At 35.8% G+C, this 20,661-nt stretch overlaps 1 protein-coding gene across 2 annotated transcripts in view; it reads right to left on the bottom strand.

Moving 5' to 3' along the window:
- STXBP5L (syntaxin binding protein 5L) overlaps positions 1–20,661 on the bottom strand; it is a 423,473-nt gene that overhangs the window by 202,441 nt on the left and 200,371 nt on the right. For both annotated transcript variants that reach the window (XM_069070001.1, XM_069070002.1), the window contains one exon: positions 13,851–13,934. In XM_069070001.1, the coding sequence (XP_068926102.1) occupies positions 13,851–13,934 (84 nt within the window). The remainder of the gene's footprint in view (positions 1–13,850; positions 13,935–20,661) is intronic.

The following is a 20,661-nucleotide window of genomic DNA, read 5'->3' as shown; positions in this document are numbered from 1 at the left end:
CTGGGCAAGTCAATTAGCCCTGTTAGTCTCAGTTTCTTCATCAGTAAAATGAGCTGGAGAAGGAAATGGCAAATCACTCTAATGTCTTTGCCAAGAAAACTCCAAATGGGGTCATTAAGAATCAGACACAACTAAAAAAATGACTGAACAAAAGCAAAATGACTTCAATAGTTCAAGCCTTGAGAACATTTGGGTACAAATGCCAATTATCTGAGAGTTAGCACAAGTATAGAAATCTGCTCATCCAGTTGTGTCAAAAAAACGCAATGACTAAGCAAAGATAAAAGCTAGGATTCCTAGGAAATCTACAGTTTAAGGTCATGATCCTTCACCTTTACTTTCATTATATTCCCTGGATAGCTATTGCATTTGTTTGTCTTGAAGTAATATATCTACTTTACATAACCTCATTAAAGACCTTTTACCTTTATTCTGTTTTATATACTATGTACTATGAGTATCTGCTGGCAGCTGTAGGTCTTAAATAGGAAAAATAAAAAACCATGGAGCAGAAGGCTAAGTGCTGAACTTTGAGGCAGGAAGAAGAAGAAAAAAAAGACCAGTGAAAGAATAAGTAGAATGAGATTCAAAATAGTACAGAGTCACCAAGTTGAAGCAAGAGAACATTCAACAATGTAAAAAATACCAGAGAATAAAGATGGTGGAAAAGGTCAATGAGTTAAGCAATAAAGTGGCTTTCAAGATGAAGTTTTCAGGGAATTATGGAAACAAGGCTAACTGAAAGGGCTAGGAAAAAATCAAATGGAAACAAAGACATCAAGTATAGACCAAGGACTTAAGAACTTTGGTCATGAAAGGAAGGAAATAATACAGTGGCATATAGAATGTACCACTGGTTAGGTACAAAGATTTTTATATATTTTCCCCCAGAGAGGTGAGACTTATCTAGTTTGAAGGCAGACAATAAGGGAACTAGGAGTAAAGAGGGAGAAAATGATACATGCTGGGGAGGGAGGAGATAAATGGGTAAGACTGATTTGGAATCAGGGGAGGTGAAATCAAGAGCATAGGAGAAAGGATTAACTCTAAAAAGGGACCTTTTTGTATTACTTAAGGAAAAGATAAGATGGAAGCAGAAATACAAATACACCTAGAAAGGCACCTAATAGATGAGAAGACAAAAGCAGAAAATTCAATGGACTGAAAATCAGGAGACTTGACTATTTTTCTATGCCTAGATACCAATAAGTCACTGTATGCTCTTATGCATCTGATCTCGCTGGGTTTCATGTGCAAAGTGAAAGTGTTGGACTAAAAGACTTTGAAGGTCTCATCAGATTCTATAACTCTATGATTCTCCCTCTTGAAAATAAAAGATGGGCTTCTACGATTGGGGAATTGAGAGATTTATAGGTTTGGAATATCCATTGTGGGAACTATACTAGAAAAATTACCAAAAGAATGTCCCATTTTATACCTCTTATTCTTCCTTTCCATCTTCCCACTTTTTCATAATCCTATACATGTGTGTACATATTTTTGTAAAATCTTCCCTGAGAATTTATTGATCCTTTCATACTTCAATCAGGGGAAAGTTTCACTTAGAAGACTGGATCTCCCTCCCTGGAGTCAGCAAAGCACCAGGGTTCACCAACACTCCTTATTAATATGCTCACCTTGCAGATGGCTATGTCTTGTCTACTTAACTGTAGTTATTATACCTATACTTTCTTAGCTGACCTCCCTCAGCTTTGACTCCCTTAATGACTTCCTAGTTCTATAACGTCATTACAGAAAGTCTTGATTTTTTTTGAATCAGTTGTCTTGTTGATTTCCATATTCAGCAATATAACTTGGAATCATATTCTAATATCAAATGACTCCTGTCTCAAAATTCTGTTAGAAAAGATCAAATAAGAATTACTATCCTGCTTTCTTCTATGGCAGAGCTCAAGAACCCCATTCAGGCAAGGGGATGAAGATGATGATGTTGGATGGCAGCAACTAATAGAAATGTGCAATAAAACTTCAAATTAAGAGAATGAAGTGGGAGTTATACTCTATTAGTAACTTAGTCATTCATGTAAACCCTGTCTATAGAAGTTTCAGTGGGGGGGTGGGGAGCCTGCATGAACTCCATGTTTTTTGTTTGGGTTTTTTTTTTGTTGTTGTTATTGCTGTTGTTTTGAGGCAGATATGTGGTGAAGAAGATAGAATTCTGGGCCTGGACTCAAGAAGACCTTAGTTCAAATCCAGCCTCAAATACCTATTAGTTACATGACTCTGGGAAAGAAATTCACTTAATCACTACCTGCCTCAGTTTACTTAACTATAAAATGGGAATCATAATAACACCTACCTGTCAGGGTTGTTGTGAGGATCAAATGAGATAATATTTTCCAGGCACAGAGTAAGTGCTTGGAATCCCCTCCCCCTGCCATCTTGTTATTTTTTTTTTCTGTTTAGACAAGGAAAAAAAAAATATATATATATATGTATATATATATATATAAACTACTCAAGCACCACTTTCTATATGAAGACCTTTGTGATGTCCCACAACTATTAGTGCCCTTCCTAACTGCTGTTTATTTATTATCTTTAGATGTATTCTACACATACTGACATGTATTTCTTTTCCTTCAGAATATAAGTTTCTTGAACATAGGGATTCTTTTGTTCTTTGTATTTTTATCTTTAGTATCTAGCCCAATGACTGGTACATAGTAGACATTTAATATGTACTAAGTGATTGTTTGGAGGTAGAAGTTTTTTCTGTTCTGATCATAAAGGTTGAAAACAGGGACCCAAGACTGAATTATATACTATAATGCAAAGAGCTGAAGAGGTAAAATTTTGCTCTAACAAGGGGCACATGCCATGTCTGATAGAAATCTGCCAAAAGTGAACTTTCAATGTAAAGATGAGCTAAACCAAGCCTAAAAGAGGTATCTTCCCCAATAGGTGTAGCCTGGGAAGGAAGAAAATTAAATAGTTAATGATTATAAGCAAAGGTTAGTGAAAAAAAGTTACTGTTTTTACTTAGGCATAGTATTTCTTTCTAAATCTTGCTACAGTTTTTATTTCTGTTCTTATCCTAGAAAAGAAAAGGCACAGTGGAGTCATGATCTTTTTTTCTCCCCAAATATTTGAAAAGCTATCTTGTGAAACAGGAATTAGTCTTGGTTCACGTAGCTTCAGAGAAACAAACTTAAATCAGTGAGTAGAAATTACAAGGCAGAAGATCTGGGCTTCACATAAGAAAGAACTTTCTAATAATGAGAGCTAGGCAATAAAGAAATGCACTTTCTTTGAAATAGTGAGCTTTCTATCAGTAGAAATATTCAGTTAGAGTTCAGTCCCTGAGATCTGAGCAACTAATGTTTGTCACGTGATGCAAGATTTAATTCCTTTTAAACTCATATAGAAGCTTCCTCTTTAGGGATTCAAGCAGGGGAATAACCAAAAATTTCACTTCCTAGGCAGTCCTTTCAGAAGGCAAGATCCAGGCCTCTAGGTTCCTCCTAGAACTTGGGGCCCAGAGAGTTGGGGACCAGAATCTGGGAATTATTAAACCCTCAGGAGCATGGCAACTTGGAGTGATGACTAGTTTAAGATAAATGGGCCAGCCCTTAACCTCTAATAACTCCATACGACTATTGAGTAAAAACCGAGGTGATATATGTCAAAATGCTTTGTAAACTATGGAGCCTTATATACAGGTATTGTATGCAGTGAAAAAAAATCCACTGGATTTTGAGTCAGAGGTTCTAGATTAAAATTTCATGTCTTATTCTTATCATTTCTGTGATCTTTGTCAAGTCATTTAATTTCTCTGGGTCTCAGTTCCTCACTTATGCGTAAAATAAGGGTGTTGGATTAGACCTTGAAGATATATTCCTATACTAAATCTATACTTCTGCGATCCATGGCTAATAAAGAATAATTAACATTATTTGGAATAATACCCATCCCCTTAGCAGAATGCATTCTATATGGTAGGTACTTAATGGTTGTTAAATGAATGGTATTTTAATATTTACGTATTTTTAAATAAAAAAGCATAAATGTTCAGTTCATTCACTTTAAATCTCTACCTCTCTTACTCATCCATTAGAGAGTCTAATCCAGTGATTACAGCATTTTAACCAAATGTGGCTCTTTCATATGTAATCACTGGTTTTTCAAGACTTCTGAGTTATCTATTACAAAAATTAAATTATACTGATAAGTTCCAACAAAGAGTGGGAAAAAAAAACCCGTCTTGTAGAAAATGCTGGACAATCTGTGTGCGACTGGCTTTGCAGCTCTTCAGATAATGCTCCCTCACCCATCATTCCTTCTTAGCTCAGTCAACCCCCACCCCTCCCCACTAGGCTGAAAGGGCCCAAGTGGAGCTGGGAGAGAGAAGGGGTTCTTCGTTTTCTCTCCGTTCCTTCAGGGTGAAAGGCAGGGATACGTGGTCATTGACACTATTGCCACCACCACCCAGTATTCTACTGTAAGGCTCTTGCAGGAATATCCACAGTAAAGGCACCACTCTTTCTTACCCTTCCCTTCTTCTTTTCTTCCTCCACTGTTCTCAGTGTCATGATCCACAGCAGTCCCAGGGACCTGGGTTGCCTATCTACTGCTTCTTAACTAAGCCTAGAGACAGCTCAGAGCCCTGGAAAAAGCTTCCTTAGTGATTGTAAGTGAAGAGTTGAGAGAATTGCTCTGAACTCTACCTGTTCTCTTCTCCTTCTGCTCCCTTTCCCAGCTTTGTACCACAAGCCTTGCTCTCACCAAACTTATGTTTCAAAGGGGACACCATATATCAAATAGAATAATGATTAAATAATGCAGTATTACTTAAATTTCATTTTGGTGGTATTCATATTTATTTAAAATTTCATATTTGTTTTTTTGTCAGTTAAATTATTTTATGTATGTGAGAGTTAGTGTGTCTGTTTAGTGGGCACACATTGATATGATTTTTTTGTCTAATGACTATTGCAAATGGGACTCTAGAAGACAGAACTCTTCTCTAGTTAATATGCCTTTGTAATCCTAACAGGTACTTCCATAACCTGGAAGCCCACATCCACATTGCAAGCAAGGTAAACTAACCAGAAACAGCCTTGGTTCATGTAGCCAAGATAAACTAACCAGCCTCTAGAACAGGGGATCTTCACCTGGGGTCCATTAACATTTTTTAAACATATGTTGAGAACTGTGCTTTGATAGAATTGATTTCCTTTGTAATCCTATGTATTTTATTTTATGCATTTAAAAAAATTCTGAGAAGGGATCCATAGGCTTTATTAGACTGCCAAAGGGGCCCATGACATGCAAAAAGTTAATAATAATTCCTACTGGAAGATCCAGGAAGTAGACTTAAAAATTCAGCTTTTAAAATTGATAATCAATTAGAAATGCTCAATTGTTAATAACAATGCTTTGGTCAAAGCATAGGTAAGATCAACTAAAGAAATTCTGCTCTGGCCCATGGAAACTTCAGAATTAAGATCAATAATTCTAGCTGCTAGTATCAGTCTCTGTGATACTTCCTAATTTATATAAAAATTTAAGGATGTGATCTGGGATATTAGGAAATTGGTTGCATATGTAAGGCATGCCCCTGAATCAGATGTTATGTTTCTCATGCCAAGTACAAATAACCACTATCTAAAAGATAAAACACTTCCACAGTTGAATATTCATTTAAAAACAAAAATATATCTATATTATTATAATGCCTCTCTAAAGAAAATATAATGTATAGATATGCCATATAAGCAAGACAAAGGAATTTAAAACGTGTAATAACCACAGAGTAGCCTGCTGACTATTATAAAGTGTTAGTAATCCTTAATTAAGCCTTGAGTTTTTAACTTACTTTTCCTTATTTCCTAGAGTCAGAGGTCTTCTCAGGCTGTGCTCTTCAGGGAGATGAGATAGGAGCATCATGACAATAGTCTGCTTTAGATTCCTCCTCCAGCTCTCTTCTCCAGCTGCTAGAGCTGTTTCTTGGCTAAAAGATTCCCATAAGTGGGATTTTTATCTAGCCGCTTGTCTCATCAAAGTAAGGCATCAACCTCATGAGGCCCCAACATTCTCTTTGCGGCAGACAGAACAGACCAGGGTCAGCTTTGGGTCACTTTTATTCTTCATGGCAAAAACTGCACTACAAATCCTAACAGAATGAACATGACACCCAGCCAGTGCCATTGACCAGACAGTTTTTTACCAGTTAGGATGGTTACCTTCACTATCATAACGACTGATTCCAGTAGCCATATTTCATAATTTTTGAATCTATTACAGTACAAATTAATTTGTGTATAATTGCTTAGAGTCACCTATTAAGTAAACTACCAACTTTTAGCCCTGCCAAGCCTTTTTTAAAAAGTACTTTGCTTCCTTACTCCCCCCCCATCAATCTTCTAAACATATTTGAAGATAATTTAGCCATACATACTACATAGTTTGATATAGGGGTTTCCTCACTAGAATGCATTGAAGAAATCCTAGAATAAAGGCACAGGCAACTAGGAAACACTGAAGAAGATTCTTATAGTGCTTACACCCACTCTTGAAATATTCTCATGTGAAGTTTTGAAAGAGTCCTTAGAATTTATGAACAATTAAAAACATAAATATTCCCAAACGCATACTTTCTCAGGTTTTCAGCTCAGAATAATTCACTTTATTTTCAATAGTTTCAGTATATTCCCTTCCCTATTCAAAGTCTACAAGAAAGGTATTTAGGATTAGGAAGACATTCTGGAAAGCCAGCTAGGCTATTTTGAGATTTGAGCTATTCTAAGATTCTCTCCATCTTGAGTTGAAATGGAGAGCAATCGCTAAAAACAACTTCAATCTTTCTTCCCTCCATCCCATAAATACTTTTCCTGGCAATACTTCCCTTGAAGAGTAGTCATTTCTAGGCAATAATAGCAATTAACATTTACATAGCATTTTACAGTTTATAAAGAGATTTCATTACAGCAATCCTACAAAATGCATAGTGCAATTATTATTATTCCCATCTTATAAATAATAATACTGAATCTGAGGGTTCCTATTGTTAAGATATATGCCCCAAGGAAGACAAAGATAGAAAGGTTCTACATGCCCAAAATATTTGTAGCAGCATTCTTTCCCTAGTACCAAAAAACTGGTAGCAATCCCCCATCAAATATGGAATGGCTAAATAGATTGTGGTATGTGAATATAATCAAAAATTCCTGTTCCATAATAAATGATGAATATGAAAAATACAGAGAAGCATAAGAAGACTTACATAAACTGATGCAATATAAACAATGACTACAATGTAATTGGAAAGAACAATATTAGCAACAACACAAAGAAACTGGACACTGTTAATTGTAAAGGCCAAACTTAACTGCCTCTCCCCACCAAAAATAAAAGAGATAAGAAAACATGTATCCCTCCTTCCTTTGCTGAGAGAGGAGTCTTGAGAATGGAACATTATATTCACCGAGATTCAACAGATGTTTTTGTGGATGGGATGACCCTTTTAAAAAAGTATTTATCACAAGTGTAGTAGCACCTCTCCACTCCTCTCCACACATATAAGGGATGGCTTTTTGAGGGGTAGAGATATATTTGGAAATGAAGGTGATATTTTTAAAATGGTATCAACAGTATTTTTAATAAACACAACACAATTCTGAAGCTCAAAGAGCTCAAATGGCTTGCCCAAGGTGGCATAGCTAATAAATGGTAAAGTGGGAACTTGAACTCATCTCCAGTGGTCTTTCCACCAAATGTGCTGCCTTTCAGTATACAAGCATAATTGTTCCCATGTTTTCTGTTTTTGTAGCAATGCCTTTTTCTCCTTTTATTTCACTACTTATAATTGATTGTTTCTCTTTTCCTCCAACTATAGAGATTTCTCTTTGGCAACATCTAAAGGAGACAATAATATGGAAATTAGGTCAGAATCAGTAAAATGCCATCTGAGAGACTCTTCTTGGGGCACCAACAAGAAGTCAGTGCTTTTTTATCCACAATAGTCTTCTCTGGATTCCTATTGACACCATAACATTCTCTGCTTAATTAATTCTGTTGTTAACATTAAAGGATCAATATTTACTTTTCACTTTGTCTCATGGCAGGTTCGGGTAGGTTCTGTGGTAAGGACTGGTACTCATAAGGGGTAAAAGGAAAGAAAATGGGGATGATGAACCTCATGGCTACTAACCCCTGACATTCACATCAACTAACTCCAAATTCAATAAAAATAGCAGTAGCAACAGTCCTAGCCCTGTCCCACAATATTCCCTCTGTACTCGAATACCTTGTCTTTTTCTTCAGCCCTGAATTACTGCTCTGATCCAGAGGAACAAAATCAGATTTTCCTCTGAAATATGGATGAATTTTATCCCAGGACTCTTTGCACAAAAATTTTGTACATCATTAGTTGGACAGAAAAGGTTTGAGAACTAGTTCTTTCACAGTCATCTTATGCTACTTCTTTTTAATTTTTTTTTTACTTTTGTACTTATTATTAATTTATTTTTAGTTTTCAACATTCATTTCCACAAGATTTTGAGTTATAAATTTTTTGCCCATCTTTCCCCTACCCCAATATAGTAAGCCTACTGAATACCCCTTCCCCAATCTTGTTCTCTCTTTTATCCTCCCTGATCTCCAACCCCCCAACTTTATAGTAGGGCACGATGGATTTCTATACCCCAGTGCCTGTATATTTTATTTCCCAGCTGCATGTAAAAAACCATTTTTTTAAACATTTGTTTTTAAAACTTTGATTTCTAGTTTCTTTCCCTTCTTCCCTCCTCACCCACTCCCACTGGGAAGACAAGCAATTCAATATAGGTTGTACATGTGTAGTTATGTAAAATGTTTCCATAGTAGTTATAGTGTGAAAGACTAACTATATTTCCCTCCATCCTATCCCGCCCCTCACTTATTCTAATTTTCTACTTTGACCCTGTCCCTTTTCAAAAGTGTTTGCTTCTAACTACCCTCTATCCCAATCTGCCCTCCCTTCTATCATACCCTCTCATCTATTTCCCCCTACTTTCCTGCAGGGTAAGATACCCAATTGAATGTCTATGCTATTCCCTCCTAAAGCCAAATCCAGTGTGAGTAATGTTGACTCATTTCCTTTCACCTTCCTGTTCTTCCCCTCCACTGTAACAGTTTTCTCTTTCCTCTTTTATTGGAGATAATTTACCCTATTCTATCTGTCCCTTTCTCCTCTCAATATATTCCTCTATCACCTCTTAATTTTTTTAGATATCCCTTCATATTCAACTCATCCTGTGCCCACTGTCTTTATATGCACGTACACACATATACGCAACTCACATATGTACTTTTACACACATATACCCTTCTATACATATATATGTATGTATACACAGACATATACACACATACACACGCACATATATATTCCCTTCAACTATCCTCATACTGACAAAAAGTCTAAGTTAGAATGATCATTTTTCCACGTAGGAATGTAAATAGTTCAACTTTAATAAGTTCCTTATGATTTCTTTTTCCTGTTTACCTTCTTATGCTTCTCTTGCTTCTTGTATTTGAAAGTCAAATTTTCTGTTCAGCACTGTTTTTTTTTTATCAAGAATGCTTGAAAGTCCTCTATTTCATTCATATTTCCCCCTGAAGCATTATACTCAGTTTTGCTGGGTAGGTGATTCTTGGTTTTAATCTTAGCTCCTTTGACCTCTAGAATATCATATTCTAAGCCCTTTGATTCCTTAATGAAGAAGCTGCTAGATTTTGTGGTATCCTGATTGTGTTTCCACAATACTCAGATTGTTTCTTCTTGACACCTTGCAGTATTTTCTCCTTGACCTGGGAACTCTGGAATTCGGCTATGATATTCCTAGGAGTTTTCTTTGTGGGATCTTTTTCAAGAGGTGATTGGTGAATTCTTTCAATTTCTATTTTGTCCTCTGGTTCTAGAATATCAGGGAAATTTTCCTTGAGAATTTCTTGAAGGATGATTTCTAGGCCCCCCTTTTTTTTGATAATGGCTTTTAAGTAGTCCAATAATTTTTAAATTATCTCTTCTGGATCTATTTTCCAGGTCAATGGTTTTTCCAATGAGATATTTCACATTGTCTTCTATTTTTTCATTTGTTTGGATCTGTTTAATAGTATCTTGATTTCTCATAAAGTCATTATCTTCCATTTGGTCCAATCTAATTTTGAAGGTGTTATTCTCTTCAGTGAGTTTTTGAAATTCCTTTTCCATTTGGCCAATTCACTTTTTTAAGGCATTCTTGTCCTCACTGGCTTTTTGGGCCTCTTTTGCCATTTGAGTTAGTCTATTTTTAAGGGGTTTTTTTCTTCACTGTATTTTTGGGGGTCTCCTTTAGCAGGTCATTGACTTACTTTTCGTGATTTTCTTGCGTCATTCTCATTTCTCTTTCCAATTTTTCCTCCACTTTTCTTACTTGATTTTCAAAATCTTTCTTGAGCTCCTCCATGGCCTGTACCCATTTCATATTTTTCTTGGAAGCTTTTGATGATGGAGTTTTGACTTTGTTTTCTTCTTCTGGTTCCATGTTTTGATACTTTTTGTCCCCCAAAATTCTATGGTCTGATTGTGCTTCCTCTGCTTGCTTATCTTGCCAACCACTTACTTGACTTTTGAGCTCTTTGCCATGGTAGAACTCTGCTTCCAGAGTGGAAAAAGCTGTGTCCCAAATCACTGGGGTTTTAACAGTTGCCAGAGCTATAATAAGGGTTCCCTCTCTACAGCTCCCACAAGCTTTGTCACACTGGTGTTGCTCACCTCAGGACCACCAGCCAAGACCCAGATTCAAGCAGGTCAAAGGAAGAGCAATTACCCCCTATGATCTGCAGGCCAGGAGCTCTGGAGACAGCCATGTGGCAGCAGCTGCAGCCACTGAGCCTTTACCACCTCTTACCCTGGGGTTAGGAGTTGAACTGAGCTCCTCTGTCACCCAATTCCAACAGAGTTCCCCACTGACCTTTTACTTTCTCTTTGGCATTTATGGGTTGAGAAGTCTGGAAACTGCCACAACTGCTGGTGATTTACTCTTCTGATGTCTGCTCTAGCTGGTTGGGTTGCCTTGGGTCTGGACCCTGCACAGTTCATGATGGACTATGCTCAGCTCCCAGTGTGGGTGTAGCACACCCTTCCTATGGGCCTGCCAGGCTGCCTTTGGAGGGAGATTTGCTTCCCTCTGTCACTTTGTGGGTTCTGTAGCTCTAAAATTTGTTTAGAGTCATTTTTTTTACCGGTATTGGAAGTGGTTGGAGTCAGAGCTGAAGCAAGTTCCTGCTTTTACCCTGCCATCTTGGCTTCATCCCAGCCCACCACCCCCCACCAATACTATAATCTTTCATCATGGCATAGAAGGAATCAGAGTTTCTTAAAAGTTATGCCAAAAGAACAAAGGCTTTGACATATTCTACTGTTATGGAAACACTTTGATCATTGTCCTAATAACAGACTCTGTGTGTTTTCCAAGGACCAGCCATAGAAATAGGCTACCTATCCATTTTTGCCTACTTTCCTTTCTACACAAAATTTTTCTGAGATCAATCTATATGTGCATGAATGGAATCCCTGCAGATCATATGAGGAATGAATAGAGAGGCTTTTGCAAATGATGTTTTACCACTGACTATATTTTTGCAATCACAAAATTTGTTGAAAGGTTGGGAGAAAACAAAATCTCATTGCACACAGCAAAACTCAAAACAAAAAAAAAAAACACCGCACAAGACAAAACAGAACCCCAAATATTCAAGTCACGTAAGATTCCTTGAAAGATATAATAGCAATGATAATTTTGTCAGATGATCCTCTGATTATTAACAGCAAGGAAGACACAAAAGAGGGAAATTGTATAGGCAGTATAAATATGTTTGCTGTGGGAATAGAAGATATATAGAACAGTCCAAATGGAAGAATTCCATTTGGATTGTGAGGTCCTCCAACTATTGCTGTTTGTGGATGATATTATGCTGATTACATCAAGTCCTGACATACTAGATTCTCCCAAATGAACTCCATAGTTCTCAAAAGAGTTATTTTCTATCTATCCATACAGGAAAAATATAAATAAAGAATCTCGATTGTTCAAACTATGATATGCAAACTTGGATAGACAACCCATTCCTCTAGTTCATCTTGGACAGATATTGTACAGAGATGATGAACTGGATTAAGAAATAATCAGAAGTTGAAGATTTGGTCAGATTGCTTTTGGGAAATTGTGCATTTATTTTTAATAACCTTGAACTTCCTGATGAAGCAAAGGACCATCTTTTTAGTGCCAATATTCTTCCATTAATGTTGCAAGTCATGGAATACCATAGTATCTGAAGAACTATACTTGAATCACACAAATGGCAATGAAGTGAAATATGGTGGGCATGAGTAAGCTGAAATATATTTCCAACAAAGAAAAGCATAGAAGAATTGGTATAAAGGACATCATTAGAGGGACATGTGATCTAAAAAAGATCTAGGCTGATTATATAGTGAAAGCTAGGGATAAGTGATGGATAATCCATGTGTTCATTGGTATCCATTTAATTTCAAGAAAAATGGAGAAAGATCTTCTACACAGAGTCCCTATGGAAGATTTATGGGAACACCTGGACAAGAGTTGCCTACAAGATACAGAGGAGTTTGAACTATACAGGACCATCAAAACATCTTAATTGTTAATAGTTTAAACATATTAAAATACTTTTTAAAGGCTCCTTATGAGACTACATTCTGTTGTTCACTGAGTCAGGAAAGAGAGAAAGAAATCCTAGTCAGAGAAAAGAGGTGGTAACAATGGAATGGAAGTGAGTGGGCCAGTCTTTGGGACTTAGTCCTAGCAGCAACCATGACTGGTTTGGAACAAAGGGAGTCCAGCTCTAACTGTTATGCAGTAGGAAAAAAAAAAGAGTACTCAATTGGCTGCAGTGGGAATAAATGTATTGCTCAGATACCAAACTGTAATTCTAAACACAAGTTTAAGGGAATCACATAATTGTTATCATATGAAGCAGTTAAGTTCTATAGTACTAAGCCTGAAAGAGTGGATAAAGCACTAGACTTGGAATCAAGAAGATATGGTTTCAAATCCCATCTCAAATTTACAAGCTGTGTGATCCTGTAATCTGCCCTCTCCCATGCCTCAGTTTCCCCATCTATAGAAGGGTGAAGACTGTAATCAAAGTTCTCCAAGGTTCCTTCTAGCTCTAAATCTATGATCCTAATATTATAGTTCAGGTGAATTATGGGCTGAATCATTTTTTGTTGACTCTCCTAACAATTATTTAAAATATTGGGTCAATGAGAAAATACAGTTTGAGTTCCAAATGATCAATTTACAAATAACTTTTTATTTATGAATTGAGAACTGCTTGTCTTATGAATTTCTGGATCAGTTATCACTGTACTCATATTTAAATACAAAGAAACTTTCTAAACCTTAATACTATGATTTGGGGATTAGCTACCAATTAGGGATAAGTAACATGCCTTTCAATTACTGTGGATAATTAGAGGCCTATAATATATTGTAGAGGTATCCATTCATCACCTTCATTTCAACTAGGATGCCAATTCTTTGAGTGTCACAGACCCGTTATCTCTATGTTTCGTATCCCACCCCCTCCATGCTAGAGTACTTAGGTATAAACAGTTAAAGTTTTAAATATCTTCAAAAAGTACTGATAATTACTGCTGATTCTATGAAGAAATATTTCTAAATTTTAGTAGTATTATATGTAATACTTTCCAAACAGTCATATCTTACAATAAAAAGTGTGGGTTTTTCAATGTAACACACATTTCTTCAAATTGGTCAATATAATATAATAGTAATTTTTCTGAATAACAGGAAACTACTTACCTCATCATAATAAACTCTCAGTTCTGCTCTTTTTGATTTCAGGTCCCAGAGTACCACAGTTCCATTTTCGTAGCCTATTAACAGCTGAAAAAATATCAAGAGAAATTTATTTTTAATTCAGTCTATTAAAGATTTTAAAATATTAAAAAAACACTAGAAATTACAAATTATCTTTAGGTTAGATTCTTGTGGAGAATCTGAAAACAAATACCATTCATAGAAAAACCTTATTAAAATTTCTAATATTCAATTAGTATTTGATAAAATAAAATTTTGATTAAAATGGCTTTCAATGGATAGCTTCTTAAAGCTGAAATGCAACAAGATTTCAACCTTCATTCTGTGACCATGTACTATGAAATCTTTGCTTCATGTTAATATATTGGATATAAATGAGCCAAACCAGTTATTTTAGAGATGATCATATATTTTGTAGAGTAACCAATTAATATTTACTGAGTATCTATCATGTAGAAGATACCATATTAATAACTAAGGAAGGCTATGTACACAGTACATCCTCTAAAGAAACTTACAGCTGCGAAGAAGAATATTTATCGATATTTAAAAAGCTAAGTAACAATACAATTCAGTGGCATATGACCAATGTCAAATAAGTTGGACATGTTCTACAAGAAAAATATGTTCAGTAAAAGGGGGGAATTGAAGAAATTCTCAGGAAGGCAAAGGTTTCAGTCATAGCTTGAAGTTAGCATTCAGAAAGTCATCTAGAACAAGCAATGGTTATTCTGGTATCAGGGAGGAGATGGGAATGATGTGACTAAACGCAAAGATGCTAGGGTAAGCAAGGCATATTGAAAAAATAATATATAAATCACTCTGCCTAGAGTTGAACTTCCCTACTTCATGCTAAGAAACAGGAGAAGAACTTAAAAGGGTACGATGAACCTTAAATACCAGATAAAAGAGTTCAGAATTCTGGAAGATGAAGAACTCTTACTAGTTGTGCAACAATGGGCAAGTCATTTAACCTTTGTACGTCCATTTCCAGATCTGAACATTGGGATTATAATACTTCTCTACTTGTTTCCTTTTTGTAAAATTTAAAGTGCTATATAAAGTGAGTTATAAGTATTATTATTGAAGATTTTGATCAAAGATATGACATAATCAAAATGGTATTTTAGAAATATTAATAGGACATAGGTGTGAAAAAATGCCTTAAAGTAAGAAGATACCATTAATATAGTGGCCAGTTAGAGAATCATTACAATAGTCTAGGCAGGAGCTATGAGAACCTGATCCAGGGCAGTGACAACAGATGGGTAGAATTGAATGTAATAACACAAACTAATCAATGAGACTTAGTGATGATTGAGACAGAAGGGGGAAAAGTCAAAGAACACTGCAAAGTTTTGACCTTAAGTGACTAGGATAATAAATATACCACTGCCAAAAATAAAAAGGCAGGAGGCAGAAAGAACTTGTAGAGGAAGAATGGAAGATTGGGAAATCAGTTTAGACATAATTTGAGGTGGTGGTGGGACAGTCAAATGGAAATGTCCAACAAGAGAATGGGACTGGAGTTTAATGAAAAGGACAAGGATCAAGAACTGTGGAGTTGAGAATCATCAACATATTACCGACAGGTGCAGCCATGTGAAGGGATGAGATGTTTGAAGGAAAGAATATAAAAAGAGAAGAACAGAGGACCACAGGAAAAAAAACCTTCCTAAAGTTATGACTAAATTATGAGATAAAAGAAAGAAAAGGTGAAAGTTCTAGAGACTAAGTTCTTTGATTTTAATCTTTTTTCCTACTGCCTACCCTCTGGATATTTCACCCAGCAATGTTCCATATCCTCCAAAATTGACAAGTTAAAGAAGCAGGTGATTACTGAGAACTGAATCAATTCTAGGCTAAGTATTTAGTCTGTGACATAGGGCATCCACATGAATGTGACATGAAATTGACTAATTCTGTACATGCAGATATATACCAATTTAGAAGTATTTTAAAATAAATATATAAATAATATAAATCGGATAATGAAAATGTACAATTTAAGAAGATAAAGTGATACTTTAATATTTTGATAGTAGCTAAAAGAAATTAATTCATTCCTTTAAGTCTTAACTAAAATCCCACCATCTATGGGAAGTCTTCCCTAACCCCTCTTCATTCCCGTACTTTCCCTCTTTTAATTATTTCCTAATTATCCTATACATAGCTTGCTTTGTATATAATTTGTTTGCATGTTGTCTTGCCCATTAGATTGTAAGCTCCTGGAGGGCAGGGACTGTCTTTTGCCTCTTTTTGTATCCCCAGTGCTTAGTACAGTGCCTGACACATAGTAGGTGCTTAATATTGATTGATCGATTGACAGTTAACATGTCTGAAACTGTTGTCCTCTAAAACTATCTCTCCTTTAAGTTTTCCCTATTTCTGTTGAGAGCATCACTGTCTTTGTAGTCTCCCAAGTTCATAACCTCAGAGTCATCTTTGATTCTACCCTCTCCCTTTCTTTCCCTATTCAATCAGTTGTCAAAAACTGGCTCATTTTACTTGTAAATCATCTCTTAAATCTGTCCCTTTCTTTCCATTCTCACTGCCACAGCCTTAGTTCAGGCTCACATTTCTTCTCACCTGAATTATATCTTTTTTTTTTTTGCTTTTTGGAGGGCAATTGGGGTTAAGTGACTTGCCCAAGGTCATACAGCTAGATGTGTGTGTGTGTGTGTGTGTGTCTGTGCGTGCGTGTGTGTTAAGTGTCTGAGGCTGGATTTGAACTCAGGTCCTCCTGACTCCAGGGCTTGCACTCTATTTACTGCAACACCTAGCCGCCCCCTGAATTACATCTTAATAGTCTCCCTGCTTCCATTTTTTCCTCTCTCTCCCCCTGACAGTTGCCAAAATAATTATTATAAGGCATGTGTTTAAGTAAGTACTGTCCCAAAACTATAAGAGGCTTTCCATTACCTTTAAAACAAAATACAAAATTTCAGTTTAGCAATTAAGGTTCTTGGAAATTTATTTGAACCTTATTTTACTTGGATTACTCTTCATGCACACTATTTGTTCCAACCAAACTAGACTACTAGCTTTCCCCAGATCTTGAATGTAAACTCTTCTGCCTCCATTATTGCAATGACCATCCTTAATTTAATGAAATTCAATAAACATTTACCATGTGACTGCTACATTCAAGGCAATGTGCCAGAATCTGGAGATAAAGAAGACCAAACAACAACTACCACCCAACCTGCTCTCTGTCTTCAAAGAGTTGACATGTCTTACTATAATGAAAAAAAAGTAAATATGAAAGAGAACACACTAACAACTAGAGAGATCAGGAAAAGCTTTTTATAGGACCTGGCACATGAGTTGAGTTTCTAAGAGTTGGAAGCTGGAGTTTCTAAGAGGTGGAAGAGAAGAAAAAATGTAATCCAGGCATTGTGAGCATCAAAAAATTTTGCAAAAGGTTTGACATGGAAGATGGAATGCTGACTTCCAGGAGTAGCAAATACATCATTTGGCTAAGATAGAATGTGTGACAGGGAACAAATGAAATAAATGGTATAAATTAGGCTGAACCAAGATGACTCAGTATTTTAAGTACCAAGATGAGGTTGTATGCCCAAATGGGAAGTCGTGTGCATAGTTAATAGAGCACTGGACTTAGATGCAAGAGGATATGGGTTTAAATCTTATCTCAGACCCAACAGCTATGGGATCCTGAAGAAGTCAAGTAAGTGCTTTCAATTTCTGTTTCCACAATTGAAAAATAGGAATAATAAAACTGCCTGTTTTATCGTGTCATTGTGAGGTCCAGATGGAATTATATACATAAAGTGTTTTACAAAACTTAAAGCCCTATGTAAATGTCAGCAGATGTTATTTTATCTGAGAGGCAACAGGGAACTACTGAAGATGCTAAGAACAGGAAAATGACACATGCTCTAGCAACATTATTTTGGAAGCTGCATGAAAGAGAGATGTGAGAGATAAGAGGTTACAAGCAAGGAGACCTGTGTATGGAAAACCATACCTTCATGTGTACAAGGTCTCCACCCTCCTCACTTCAGTCTGAAAACCTTCTAACACCCCGGCTGGGGTGCCAATCACTCCATTAAACCTTCTTAGGCACTCCTAAGTCAAAGTAATTTCTCTCTCCTCTGATTTTCTGTGGGTACTTGTCTGAATGTTTCCATAACTCTTACTCTATCTTGTAGTCTACTTATAATATGGAGAGCACCAAATGTGGTATTTTTTCATCTTTGAATTCCCATCCATATTAAGGATTTATTACATGACTACTATGTGAGCAGCACTGTGTGAGGCAATGGGGATAAAGATACTTAGTACAGTGCTAGTAGTCACTTAATGGATACTTGCTGAACATGCCTGAACTGAAAAGTATCTCTTCCAAACCTGTGGATGACTTATTCCTGCTACCACTGTCAGATCCCCTCACAAACTGTACAGAGCTGACTGCCTATCCGTCTGGGCTTCTCCCAAGAGACTGCCACCAGACTGTCATAATAACATTATGCCTACTATTGGGATATTCCAACTACTTTAAAATATTATTATTATTATGATGATAGTGATGAACTTAGAAATTTTCAATAATCAAGAACATTTCAGAATAAAAAAAGGAGGATGTGAAACCATGAGCTTTTGTTATGGTTTGTTTTCTTTTGTGTGTTATTTTAATGCTTTCTTGATCTTTTTTTTTTTCATCTTCATTACTACCCACTAATACATCCATCCTATCCCACCTAACCCCTCCTGGAATGCCTCCTTTGAACAACAAGGAAAGATAGATTAACATACTGGTTGTGTCTGAAAATGCATCTGTCCGTCCCTCTTTACTTCCAGTTTATCCACCAAATTGTGGATAAATTTAAATCAGTCTTTTGAAGTCATTATTGGTCACTACATTTATTTATATAATCTTTCAAAGCTGATTCTCCCTACATTATTGTGATCATTGTATATATTGTTTACCTTGTTCTGCTCATATTGACATTATCAGTTCATGCAATTCTTCCCAGATTTCTCTGAATTCATTTTGCCTGTCATTTCTTGCAGTACAATAATATTCAGTTACATACATCTACCAGTTTTTTCAGCTATTCCACAAATCAGGTGTAATCGCTTTATTTCCAGTTCTTTGCTATGCCAAAAAGTGTTATAAATATTTTTGTATATATCATATATATTTATATATAACCTCTTTGGTGTATATACCTAGGGTATGCCTGGGTCATAGTTTAATTTCTTTTGAAGTAGAACTATAAATTGCTTTCCAGAATGGTTGGACCAATACACAGGTAATAATAAAGCATTAGTATACTGGTCTTCCACTACTCCCACCATGAAGAGTGATTTTTCTTTTTTGCCATTGTTGGCCAATTTGGTGGATATGGTAGAACAACAGTTATTTTAATGCTCATCTTTCTTACTTCAAAGTGATTTGTAGAATGTTTTTCACATGGTTTTTGATAAGCGAACTTTTTTTCATTTGACCACCATTTATATATTTGACCACATATGTGTAATATTTAATTTTATATTTGTATCACTTATTTATTAACTCAATGTCTTATAATTTTGCAAAAATAGAAGAGATGGTAGGATATATCTTTACAACAATGATCAAGGGAGGAATTAATTTCTTAAAAGGGGTACAGGTATCATAGAAAATAAAAATAAATAAATTGAATGCAGTCAATAAGGATATATAAAGTTCTCACTATGTGCCAGGAACTATGCTAACAGCAGGAGACACAAAGAAATGAAAAAGTGTCCTCTCCTTCAAAAAGTTTACATTCTAAAGGAGAATCAGTTAATGGAGGGGAAAAATCTTTAAAGCAATTTTTTTTGACAAAGATATCTAATATATGTAGAGAATTGATAATCTTCTAAGGGGGAACCAAGATAATAGTGTATAGGCAACAACTCAGCTGAATGGCAAAGCCAACAAAAGATTATGGCAAGACATTTTGTTTCCAGCCCAAAACAACTTGGGAACTTGGCAGAAGAGGTCTGTCAGACCTGGGGGAGAGAGGTTGCCAATAAAATTGACCTAATGATAAAAGAGGTGCAAAAATTCACTGAAGAAAAGAACTCTTTAAAAAGCAGAATTAGCCAAATGGGAAAAGAAGTACAAAAGCTTACTAAAAAAAATGCTTAAAAAATAGAATTAAGCAAGTGGAAGTTAGTGACTCCATTAGACATCAGGAAACAATAAAACAAGTCAAAAAATGAAAAAAATAGAAAAAATGTGAAATATTTCATCAGAAAAACTGACCTGAAAATTTGATATAAATTTAATAATGTAAATTTCTCCAATTAATAGAAGAGGAAATAAAATACTTAAATAACTCTACCCTAGAAAAATAAATTGAACAAGTCATCAATGAACTCCCTAGAAAAAATTCCCAGGACCAGATGAATTCACAAGTGTGTTCTACCAAATATTCATAGAACAATCAATTCTAATACTACATAAACTACTTGAAAAAATTGTCAATGAAGTCCTACCAAACTCTTTTTATGACACAAATGAGGTTCTGATACCTAAACTATGAAGAGCAAAAATAGAGAAATAAACTATAGATCAATTTCCTTAATGAATATTGATGAAAAAATTTTAAACAAACTTCTAGCAACAAGATTACATCAATGTAGACAGTATAATCAAGAGAGATTTATATGGGGTGGCTAGGTGGCGCAGTGAGTAAAGCGCTGGCCCTGGAATCAGGAGGACCCAAGTTCAGTTCCAGCCTGAGACAGTGAACACCCACACAAAAATACTAGCCGTGTAACCTTGGGCAAGTTACTT

Source organism: Petaurus breviceps, unplaced genomic scaffold (genome assembly GCF_028583685.1).
Source record: "Petaurus breviceps papuanus isolate PSGF00001 unplaced genomic scaffold, PetGlider_PUasm1.0 90792, whole genome shotgun sequence".
NCBI lineage: Eukaryota > Metazoa > Chordata > Mammalia > Diprotodontia > Petauridae > Petaurus > Petaurus breviceps.
Note: the sequence above shows the minus strand (reverse complement) of the source record. Positions and strands in the feature narration are given on the sequence as shown.